The sequence below is a fragment of the Rhinolophus ferrumequinum genome, chromosome 12 (genome assembly GCF_004115265.2).
Source record: "Rhinolophus ferrumequinum isolate MPI-CBG mRhiFer1 chromosome 12, mRhiFer1_v1.p, whole genome shotgun sequence".
Classification (NCBI taxonomy): Eukaryota; Metazoa; Chordata; class Mammalia; order Chiroptera; family Rhinolophidae; genus Rhinolophus; species Rhinolophus ferrumequinum.
The window spans coordinates 28,946,013-28,958,679 of record NC_046295.1 but is presented as its reverse complement, the minus strand read 5'-3'; the positions used below and the strand labels follow the sequence as shown (position 1 = coordinate 28,958,679).

General features: G+C 32.4%; 1 protein-coding gene across 1 annotated transcript in view; it reads right to left on the bottom strand.

Annotated features, from left to right (window-relative positions):
• Positions 1-12,667, bottom strand: part of PTPRD (protein tyrosine phosphatase receptor type D) — a 488,669-nt gene that overhangs the window by 169,274 nt on the left and 306,728 nt on the right. Inside the window, exons 12-13 of the mRNA XM_033122352.1 lie at positions 4,900-5,033; positions 1,973-2,117 (exon numbers count right to left, since the gene is read on the bottom strand). Coding sequence (XP_032978243.1) covers positions 1,973-2,117; positions 4,900-5,033 — 279 coding nt within the window. The remainder of the gene's footprint in view (positions 1-1,972; positions 2,118-4,899; positions 5,034-12,667) is intronic.

The window sequence follows — 12,667 nt, the reverse complement described above, 5'->3', positions numbered from 1 at the left end:
AAAAAAAGAAAAACAAACAAACAAGTGGAATAAGACACATAAATACATATATATTTTTAAGGCAATATATATGGTCTAATGAGTAAATAATTTCTAATGTTTTATATTTGAATATATAGTTTGAGTATTTCCTTAGACTTTGTGGGTCTTAAGATTATGTAGTGTCAGGTATATTAGATTGTTTAGAGGATTACCAGTCTTTCTTAAGTTACATGTCTGTGTTCTTCATTACAGTCAATCAAAATGAAAAGCTCCCTGTACTGACAAAAAGAAAATTCTCATAAGATAGCCTTGTAAATTTGGAATAAGATTTTGGAATAAGTACCATTTTTATTGATTCTGACTATGGGTTCTTATATTTCAAATAATAAAGCTATTTTAAATGCATCATCATTATTCATAATAAATTGACTTATTCACGTAACAGCAAGGGTTCATTTGTAATTCTCTTTAAAAAGCTGATTTGGTTTCCACTACATTGCTACTTTCAAACCTTCTATTTTGTGAGTATATTCAACACCATTGGAAACTTTCACTTTAATAAATAAAGAGAAGAGAAGCTTTTGGTGTGGCTACAAAAAATCCATTCAGTCTCCATGTAAGTACATATATATGCACGCATGCAAAAAAGTCAAGTTTGTAAACCATGCAAAATATAATATTGAAGCATGTCACATTTCTTTTAATTAAATAAATGTCTGATTTTAAGGATTATCTTCTATAATATTACTTAGCCTGCCTAATAAATTTACATAAATTTACATGCTTCAGATTTGGAAAGAAAGGAAATTTTATAGGAATAAACTATAATCACTAAGGATTTTTTAAGCAACAGGATTTGGATATTTTTCATGTCAATAATCATGTTTTAAGAAAAATGAAGAATATAAATTTTATTATCAAAAGCCTGAAAGATGAAAACTTTCTATAGAAGAATAAAATGATGGAAGACTTGCTCTTGCTTATATGAAAGGAAATTCATCTTTTAAACATATATGTTTTATGTTTGCTGATAGGTCTAAAAATTAGGTCAATAAAGCACCCTCTATACAAAATTCAATGCATTTGTATTGTACATATCTATTTCATGTCACTTTTAAAATATCAAAAAAAACCTAAGGAAATGACTCTACAAAACTATTCAATTCAAGGTAAATGGTTGTTTAATAAACTAATTGTAAAAACTTATTAATAAAGAGCAAACAATATTGTAAGCCACCAAACTTTCCATCAAAAACAATCTCCCATATAATACTTTATGAAAAACAATCTTAAACTTCCCTGGACCCAATGAACTCCCATTGAGACAAACACAACTATTCTTTAGGGTAACAGTTCTAAAAAGAAATTGAACCTGAGGAAACAAAATCAAATTTAGGATTGTAAATCTATTTGTGATTGTTCCATTGTTCCTAACTCTGTCTAAATACAGATTTGCTGAGAATGTACAAAATTTTCACATGTACTACTTGCAGAGTTGATAACAAACTCATCACAAGAGCTGAGCTTTTCTCTGAATAGGAACAAATATGTGAAATAGAGTCGTTTGTTAGCAAAGCTGAAATCTATGTGCTTAAAAAAGATAAAAGTTTTGTCTTTTGCTTTAGTTTGCTAAGCCCTCCTCTGATTCTTTTGCAGTGTTCTCAACCTGACTTTTGCTTTACAATCTTGTAATTTATTAAATGGGATTTGATCTAACTCTCCTTTCACCTATTTTTCTAATGGAGGTCTCTTAACTTCTCTGAAAGTCTTTCAATTTAGGAAGCAGGAGAAAGGCACCTGCTATTTGTACCAAGTTTGAAACCAACACAGGTCACAGTTGTGCTCTACTCCCCAAAGTTGGACGCTTGCTAGCATAGAGACACTGACTATTAAGCATATTAATTAGCAGGTCTGTTTGTTGGTGGGGATAAAAGCAGCAACACCTCCTAGTGAAAAAGTGGGCAGAAAGTAAGCAAAGAGAGACACCTACTTGACTGCATGGTTCTAGCTGATATTTCAGCTGTAGAAGCACCCAAGCCTTGAGGAGAGCGTGCAGCTAGACGGAAGTAGTATAAGCTGTTTGGTTTCAGCCCTTGCAGTCTGTAAGATGTCCCTGGCTCAATGGTAATTCGTTGCTGTACATAAGTAACAAAAGAACTTGGTCATTTTCATTAAGATTTGGGCAAATTTATTTGGGCAAATATACATATATATATATATGTATATGTGTGTGTATATATATATATATATATATATATATATATATATATTTGTATGTATACATGTCACAATGCCTAGAACATCAGGTTTTTGTCATAAGGGTTAGAATGTCATCAAAATATCACACACACAACCAACAGAGAGTATCAAGGACTCTACCAGGGGAATTACATAATGAAAATATCAGCATTTAAAAGACAAGTTTCTAAAACAAATAAGGCAACTGGAATAAGGGTAACTCGGGATCGTTCTAATGATGACACAACTCTCCAAATACATCAGATAAAAGGGAGCCTGAGAGGTCACCACCCATGGATGTGTTCTATCTTTGAGGCGGATGTGTTACTGTGGCATAGTCCACAATAGAAACGGCCACCTGCCCCTGGTAGTTGAGTATGGCCAACATGTGCAATTTTACTTGAAGAGATGTCTAGCTCATCTCCTGTGACCTTTGGCAATCTAAATAGGGACAAAGAAAACATGGCCAAAAGTAATAACAGAAACTAGTACACAGTTTACACGAGGTTGCTATAAAAAAGAACTCAAATTGGCAAGGTCTGATGGAATAAAAATCAGATGTTAGTTACTGAAGAAAGCTGGATAATTTATGTAAAACCATATCATTACTCTAGGTTGATTTAAAATAGTTTTAAATCTTCCTTTCTTTGTGAATGTAGAGCCTACATTTAGGAAAAAGAAATCACAAATTTTTCTATAACTTCTAACATCATAGAGGACTTTTAAAATAAGGTTCTCTTTAATCAAATGTTATGCTTGAAACTTGCCTTTGTATTTTAGCAAAAATATTGCTGTCTATGGGTAATCAATCTCAGATTGAGCATTATCCTGGAGTAAACCTTAAAACACATGCTAATATGTAATCTAGTCATGGCATAAATAATTTTAAGGCTTTTTATCAAATAATGTTTGTTGTTCACACAGACAGAAATCAGTCAAGGGGAATTCAAATATAAAACCTGGGAAAACATCCCTAGAGTGTTCTGACTTGCAAATACAAAAGCTTTTAAATTTATACGTTTACCAAATAACAAGAAAAAAGAGTCCCTAAATGAACAATTGTAAAGCAGAGTAGGTGTGCTAACATTAAGTGTCCACAGCATTCTCAAAAAAACTGCCGCTCTCTTTACTGTTTTTATTTGTTTTTCGGTTGGGTAGTAGTAAGGATTTAAAATAATTTAATGCTGATTTATGGCTTATTAAAATCACCAATAATTGTAACATGAAAATTTAAAGTTATATCAGTATTTTAATTATACATCATTTTTAAAATTAAAGTTTATTGGGGTGACAATGGTTAGTAAAGTTACATAGGTTTCTGTAATATATCATCTATATATCACATTGTGTGTTCACCAAATATAACTTTTAAAGTGATTAATTTATATTGGTTTCATTAGCTAAATCTAAAAGTATTACATTTAGAACCTGGTCTTTGGAGATTCTGCTCAGTTCAAACAGATGTAATAAAACAGACATTTACAGTAACGTTAATTTATTATATCACTCAAAATAATGTTTCACAAGTTAATTGATAATAATTCATTTAGTATGTTAATATTTTAAAAAGGTATTGCTTGTTAGATCTTAGGGACTGCTTAGCTTTGTGAAAATCTTTTTAAGATAAAGAATGCTAAGAGGTAAAATAAAATGGCTTGCGTGGATTGACTTTTCACAAACCGTTTTACTAACTTTTTGTCCAGATGTTCTCTATTGGAATTTACAGTAACAAACTAAACATATTCATAACTATAATATATTCCCTTTCTGAAAATGTTAGATGGATCTTAATACTGAATTTCTATAATCTACTGAAAGTTCATCCAAGAGGCAGTGTACCCTATGAGTTAAGAAAACAAACTCTGGAGACTGACTGCCTACATTCAAATTCTAGCTTTGCCATTTAATAGTGTGAGATTTGGGGTGAATTATTTAACTTTTCTGTGTGTCTCCATTTTGTTAAAAGTGAAATAGACTAATAACAGAGGCTGACTCATAGTACTGTTTTACCGATTGTGTGAAACCCCTAGAACACGTTAATATGTGTGAAACCCTTAGAACACTGCCTGTTAATGTATGTATTTGTTATTTTGATTTTTGTTTCTTTTTTCAGTGACTATCAATAATTTCCAGCTTTCTACAAACTACTGTTAGTTTATTTTCATAACATACTCAAACTTTATGTACACTTACATTCATATCAAATAATTTTTGGCGTACAAATAAACTTTTGTGATGGGGTAGGCATCTTTCTCTAAAACCAGTTTGGACAAATTCATCTACCGAAAGCATAGATCTTCATTGGTCATGTTTACAGTGACTTAAGTACTTTAATGAAGGAGAGAAAAATAGAAGTCTTCAATAGAAAAATGGGGTATATTTTCTTATAATCTGATACTTCCATCAGTAACTTGGAAATCTGAATAGACAATAGTTCCAATGGGGATAATAGCTGTTTGGGGTTTTTTGTTTTGTTTTGTTTTGTTTGCCCTTCCCCCAAGCAAGTCTCCAAATATGCTTTCTGTTTTAATGGTCAAGTTTTCCTTTTGATGGATATATCCTTTCTATCAAGGTCCTCCATAGATATCTGACCTTTTAACAGAAGTTGGGCAAGTACACAAAAGTAGAGTTCTGCCTCAGGGTATTAAATTATTACAAAGGTGAGAAGCACAAACCTACCTCCTCTCCATGTTCCCCGTCTTTGTAGACCAGTTCATAGTTTGCGATGGTGTCTGACCGTGGAGGTGTCCAAGAAAGCAAAATACTTGTTTCAGACTCAGGTTCTGCTTTGAAGTTTAGTGGCTGCCCTGGTACTAAAAACAAGGAGGCAAAAGATTGAGCTCAGCATCACCATAAATATTTATAAGTTCTTTCATTAGTGCAGCTGGTTAAATCTTTCAAAACCTGTCCACATGTATCAGCTTAATGGAGAGCTAGGTCCCTCACGTCGTCCAAGTAAACTTGTGTACATAAAACCCATTTTCCTCCTTCAAGTAACAAGAACAATATTCTGAACAATGTTCTTGTCCTTGAGTGGTATATAATATCTATGCAAGATACAGAACTAGCAAATATAGAATATATCAGTCTCTGAATTCAATCTTAAGAATAATAAACTTTACTTCATAATATTGTGGTAAGTAATCCATGAGATGATTTATGGAATGCACTTGCAATAAATATTGCTCAAATCATAACAACTGATAAATACATCAAAGCTATTGCTATTTTACAACTGAGAGGGAACTTATTCTCTAGGACTGCATTTAACTTTCAAAATTATAGCCAATTAGGTTTTTAAAATTCTACCTTCACCACATTAACAAAACCTAAAGGCAACTAGAATCACTTAATATTTTTTCTTACCAACCCACATTTTTAAAAAAGAGGTAAAAACCAAGGAGATGATAAGCAATCACTTACAAATAATTACTTTTAATCCTTAAAGGACTTAGTAGTTAGACTTAATATAAACTTAATATTGCCCCTAGTGAAGGGAACTAACATACTACACAAATTAAAAAGTTTACAGAATATACTTATCAGAAATATAGTAATTTAACAGAAGTCTCCCATAATTCTCATATGAGTCATGTCATGCACGCAATAGAGAATTTGCAAGAGTTATATGTCAGATATGAGGCCTCTAGAATAACAAATGGGACATCCATCCAGTTGAAAACACATTTCTCAAGTGTTGTATTAGAATAAGTTTACTAACGCCAACCTCATAGTTAACACGTAATCCCGCCATCAGGTCGTCTACCCATCATACACAAGGCAAATGGACTTCAGGGCAGCACTAGCACAGCCATCCTTACGTTGTTCATGGCCAGTGTCTGCTCAGATTGGTTGGTGGCCATGCTTTGCTGGCTGATAAATAGTTTGATCATTACCCCTGATATTGTGGCATGTTTCAAAGTGCTAGAGCTGTACATATATCCATATTCCTCAAAGTTCACATGAGGATTCCATGTATATTTAATACAAACCAAGAACAATGACATGTACTTCACACCAGAGGGGAAAATAACATCTAAAGCGTTTTGGCAAATGAGCATAAACATTCAAAAACATATAAAAATAATGTAATTTGTAGGTGATGTATGACATAAATTTCTTAAGTAATACTTGAATCATCATTTTCATAAGAAAGAAGGTGTTTGGAAAAACAAAATGTATTACTCTCTTTTCCTTTTGTAACCATCTCTCTGTAGTATGATTTAAAAACTGTCTTTTATTTAAAAAGAGATTAAAGTCTAGAGGTATCTATCAGAATGGTTTCTAGGATCCATAATTATCATTTTATTCCACTGTCTGCTTTGTTAACCTATGAGTGTGTGTGTGTGTGTGTGTGTGTGTGTGTGCGCGCGCGCCCGCACACACACCTTCATATTTGGAATGATGCTTAAGGCCACCAATAATCAGTGGCTCATATTTCTAATTGCATTCATCATCTTTTCTCCCTTTTTGCATCACAGGCCTTGAGCTACTCATTAATTTGATGCCTCCAGGAACGTACTTTCTGAACAGCGTATTTTTTTTTTACCTGCCCAGTGGGTGACCTAACACAATCATTCAGACTGAGAGGTGAAGACAAAAGAAGATAAAACATCAAGAGCAAGAGGAGAAACAGAGGAAAATAGAAAATAATCAAATAGCAAAGCAAATAGCAAATACGTTACTTCTAAAAGGAAAATATCAAAAGCACTGGCAGGAGCAACAATGCCAGCCAAGAACGACCAGATGGGGAAATTATGACTGGATTTCAATATTCAACTTATGAGAGGTTTTCTCAGCCTAAAACTTCACACGCATACACACATACATGTGTACACTGATTTCTTTTTCTCTAGTTTTATTCCCTTTTTTCTTCCCTACAACTTCCACAAGTCTGGGATAGAAGAAAGCCTTGTAATAACTCCTGACTTAAACCAAACCGCAATGTAGCACTGTCAAGAATTAAAAACAGTATTGAAGGGCTTCTCTCAGGATAATAATTGCTTGTTATGTCCTTCCTCCCTGCCTAATGCTAATAATAAATTAAGTGACACTGATTGAAAACACCTTGGAAATCTAATTAAGTTTTTCTTACTTAAACTGTTTACTTTCTTGCTTTTAATTTGTCTTGAACAAATTCCCAGTAGGTCTCAATGTTTCATCCTTGTTTAGTGACAAAAACTTCATCTGATGCTCTAATTCTGTTTGGTTCTATTAAGAGCCTTCTCCTTCTAAATAATGAATCAGACAGGCACATCAACGTGTTAGAGGGTGTACTGTCTGTCCATTTTATTCTTGGATAAAGTAGGTAATAGCTAGACCATTTACCGGTAAATCTCTTCAACTAATAATTAAGGAGCCCTCTTCCTCTGTTTCCACACACCTTTTGAAATAATTTGGAGGGTATATTAATGTACTAGATTTTAAACTTGTGGTAGAAACACAAATGCCTAGAGGTGTTAGGAAAATCACTTAGATGAGGGCAGAGGCCATGTGCGGCTGGGGATCAAGTGGAGAGTGCCTGGTCCACCTGGAGAAGTTGGTGAGGCTCCGTATCAGAAGACAGCTGCCTTGTGGAATAAGGGCCCAGTCTTGCCCACACAGCTCAGTTTTCAACAGAAGTTTGTCATGAATCTTCTAGGTAAACTCTTTTAATTTTTAATAATTGGAAATTGGTTGAATTCATTGAAATTATTTGAAAAACACTGTATGGGGCAAAATGTGTCTACAGCAAAATCCAGCACATGGACCAGTGTCTTAGATCTTTATATTCTATCAGAGTCCATGCTCATGAATGCCGTAAGGGGCTACTACTCAGACTTCCTTGGGACTTGAAGGTTCACCTACAGGTATTGCTTCCTCAGGGTCATTTGTCACAGTTGAAACAACCACAATGAAGCTGAAGCTTCAAAGGAAAATAAAAAAGCTGTGAAATGAATGGATTTACTTTTATATTCCCCTAACATATTAGTCCTAATAATGATAATACATGTATATGAGAAAACACTTTAGGGGACTTCAAAGCTGTCATATTTATTTTCTCTGCCTGGAGACACAGCAAATACTTCATCATCTGTCAATTGGATTTTTATACCAAATAATGTGGCTACATAGGTTTTATTAACATTTATATTTATGTTTTTTCTTCCCCCCACCCCCCACACACCCCCATATTTTTAATGCTCTCAGTCTTTACACTTCAAACTTGCCGGCATTCACTTACCTCTTGTGTGTCTGCGTCTATATTCTTTCATTTTATTTAAGAGATACTCCCTGTTGACCCATTTCCCTCACCAATTACCTGAAGATAAATTTTATGAGAATATCTGGAATTCTGAGAAACTCATGGGCAAATAAAAAGAAACCATCCAGAAACTTAAGTATAATTATTCTACATTAAAATGGAAAATGTGATAATATTGACCATAAATCAAATTTAGAATTTAGATGTAAAAATAAGAAATGAAAATAGAAATACATATTTTTCTTTAAAATAAAATGTAAGAAATCCTTATATTCTGTAAAGTGGTGTTACCATTATATTCTTCTTGATTTACTTATTTAATGTCTACAAGAAAATGAAAATATGAGCTATTGTTTCCCTAAAGTAAAGTTATAATCCCACTGATAAATATAAAGTATTTGAATAAAACTGCTATTATACTCTATATAAATATCTGAAGGCAACTCAAAGACAGAGAATGGAGAATTAGTAAGACATAAAAGCAAAATCTACAAGTCATCTGAAATGATGATACTAGAAGAGATCAATATTTGAGTAAAAATAGGGAAATATTTAGGTAATCTTTAAAGATAAAAAAGGTTAACACATATTAGATAGCTAAACAACAATTTCATCTAGTCATATTACAAGTATATATTACCAAAGAGACTAGAACACCCATTATTGCTAAACTATCTAGTAGTTTGATAAGACGCATTAAAAGAAATGTGTATACCTAGCATATTGATAAATAACAACAATAAAAGCCACAGGCCTAGTTATACTGGTAGTAGAAAAAACAAAATTCAAAACAAAGAGTCTGATTTATAAGTGCAACAAATACATCATCGACAAAATAAGTACTTAATACTCAAGCAGCTGAACAGATCTTACTCTCAACTGTCATTAAATATCAATAAGAAAATGCTAAATTTTATTACAGTTGTATTTATATCCAGAGCTCCTTCAACTCATTGCTAGAACTATTTAGAGAAAGTATTTAATTGGGTTTATAATGTTGGCTATTGGAAGTTGGTATTTTTTTAGTTTGCTGATATATAGGTCTGTTGACATACACTAATGAAATGATTTATAAAGCTCTGGAAACCTAAAGCACAGTGTCTCTAAATGTCAAAGTTTTTTATGTTATAATGATCTTGCAATGCCCAGAATTTGTAGTAGAATTACCTTTTTCAGAATGTTTAAAGTTGATGCTACTTATTAGTATTTACTTAGTAAAGGTATATAATTCTTTCTCTTCCAAAGACCTATGTTATTAAGATACACACATATAAATCAGTAGACTTTATCCAAGAATCTATTAAGTGCACAAAAGAATTAAAGGTCAGATAGGTTTTCTAAAGAAAGTTCAGGAAAAAGACATTAGACTTGAACAGATTTAGAATGCCTCCAATTAGCATGAACGTCAAAGAACATGTAGTTCAGTGCATTAGGTTTAAGGTGTAATTCATTACATTTCTTTATCAGAGTTTTATTTGTACTTCTTTTATAAAATATAATTACCCTATGATTTCTTTATAATTACCTACACAAGAAAACTATATAAGAAGACATCCTTTCCAACTGTGTTATTGAATAGTGGAGATCTTTTTCTAGAACAATATAAATACTTCCCTTGTAAATTGCCATATATTCCACATATTTTCAAGGTGAACTGGTTGCAAGTGGCTATAATGCCAGAAGTTAAAGCTATGCACAATTTGGAAGATTAACCCATATTTCTAGAGAATAGTCATCTTAACCAAAATCTTTTCACATCTAAAACAATTCAAAAATTAATAGTTTAAACTACATTAATATTTACATTTAAGGAGAAATGTTGACTGCAAAATAGATCCTATTTTGATTTTCTTATATTATCAAATATACCAATTTTCTATATTCAGAAATATACCAATTTACATAAATCCTCCAGGTACATTATGATTGACATTAATCTTAGATAAGACCAAAAGTGATAACTTTCCTTTTAAACTCACTTTGTTAATGAATAGTGTTTCTTTGGAATCTGATTTTGAACAAAAATAGGAATATTAGTGCCAAGGAATTAAAGATAATAAAAAGAAATGAATATATTTCCAATAAAGAAGACATAAAAATTTACATCTCTGTGTATATGAAATTAAACTACACTTGAGAAATTCATATGTATTATTGATTAATAAATTTTCATAGGCTGAGAAAAGATAAAGTTGTAGTGAAAATAATCATGTCCTTAAATTTTATATAAGCTCTCCAAAAGAATATTTCATAATGGTTTATGTTTTTGCATAGCAATGATCCTAAGAATTAGCTAGTCAGCAACAAGAAAAAGGATCAGCTCAGCATTAATTATATCAGAACTAACATCATTGTATTTGGCAGTTGTCCACTAACATCAAATGGCCTTTGTTAATTAAGCCTAAAGAACAGATCAAATGATTGTGCTATTTTGGAAAGTTTTCTTAGCCTATTGATCTTGGCAGGCACAAATCATTATGTCATCATATATCTTCTCAATCAATGAGTATTAGAAGCAGAACAATTATGGAAGGTTCTTGGAAATATCTTAATATAAAAAAAATAGTCTATCAAAGATTGGGAACAACTATTCTAATGTATCTGTGACCCATACATCTAGATTTTTCTAAGTTCAGAGTCCCTGGATCACATTAACTCAATTGCCCCTGTCATAATACTACCTTCGCTGAATTATGATTTATGTTACCTTATGTCCCCTGGTAATATAGAAAATCAAAATATGGCCTATTTAAACATCAGTTCTGTATCTTTCAATAAACTGTGACCAAAGGCATTATTGTCTATTATTCCGTGTTCTGAGTGTGGAACCTGATTCCCAAGGATTCCTATGTTTTGGTTGAATTTAGTTCCAGGAACTATTTGGTTTCTTGGATAGCTAAATCCTCCTGTCATCAGAAAAGAAAGTTATAAAATATTATAGATGTCTATATTTAAATTTGTGGTTAGAAAACTTAGAACCAAATTTAGTGATAGAGTATAATAACCTTCTATGAAAAAAAACTATTCCTTCTACCTTTTTCAGATAAACTTATTTTTTTCATATTTAAATGGCTTAATGTACTTTTGTACCGGGATGATGCAATAGCCACCTCAAGTATTTCAGAAGTAAATTCTATATAGTTCTTAAATAAAGAAATGAATAAATGACACTGTGTTTCCTGCCTCTATTCATTTATTGATCACCTAGTGGGTACAATAACCTCATAGGCACTAAAACTGTCACATTAGCAAATTATTAATTTGAAAGACAATGGTGGTGCTTAAAAGTATCTAGGGTCCCAGATTTAAACTCCGCTTTCCCGCTTACTAACTTCATGACCCAAAGCAAGTTCCTGAATCTTTTTATCTTCTCTGATCCTCAATTTACTCATTGGCAAATAGGATAATTCTACATCTACCTAATTTGGGTAGTAAGAGTTAATACATGTAATGTTTATAGTAGAATACCCAAGATATTTTAGCTGTTTATTATTATTATTATTATTATTATTATTATTATTATTATTATTTTACTTGTTAAGTTATAAAACGTTTCTATCCATTTATCTAATCTATAGCCCTGTTATGGGTTTAAGTGTGTCCCACAAAAATTTATGTTGAATTCCTAACCCTCAGAACCTCAGAATGTTACCTTATTTGGAAATAGGGTTGTTGTAGATGTTATTAGTTAAAATGATGTCATTAGGTTGGACCCTAATCCCTATGACTGGTATCCTTTTAAAAACTGAAAATTTAAACACAGAGATATACACACAGAGAGAATGACATGTGACAATGAAGGCAGAAATCAGGGTGATGCTTCTACCAGCCAAGGAACAGCTAAGATAGCGAGCCAACCACCAGAAGCTAGGAGAAAGTCTCAGAACCTCCCTCACAGCTCTCAGAGGGAACTTGATGTTGCAGTTCTAGCCACTAGAACTGAGAGACAATAAATTTCTGTTGTTTAAGTGACACAGTATATGGTATTTTGTTATAACAGACATAGAAAACAAATAGAATCCCTAATCTTTATGAGGTGGTTATTGTTTTAGAGGAGAAAACTAAAGTTCAGAGAGACGGAGTAGCTTGTCCAAGATTACAGAGCTAAAAATGGTAGAAAGGGTTCAAATCCTGGTTATGTTGCTTTCAAACCAGGGATTTTTAAAACATTGTGGCTAAAAAGCCAGACAAACTAAAAGTGGG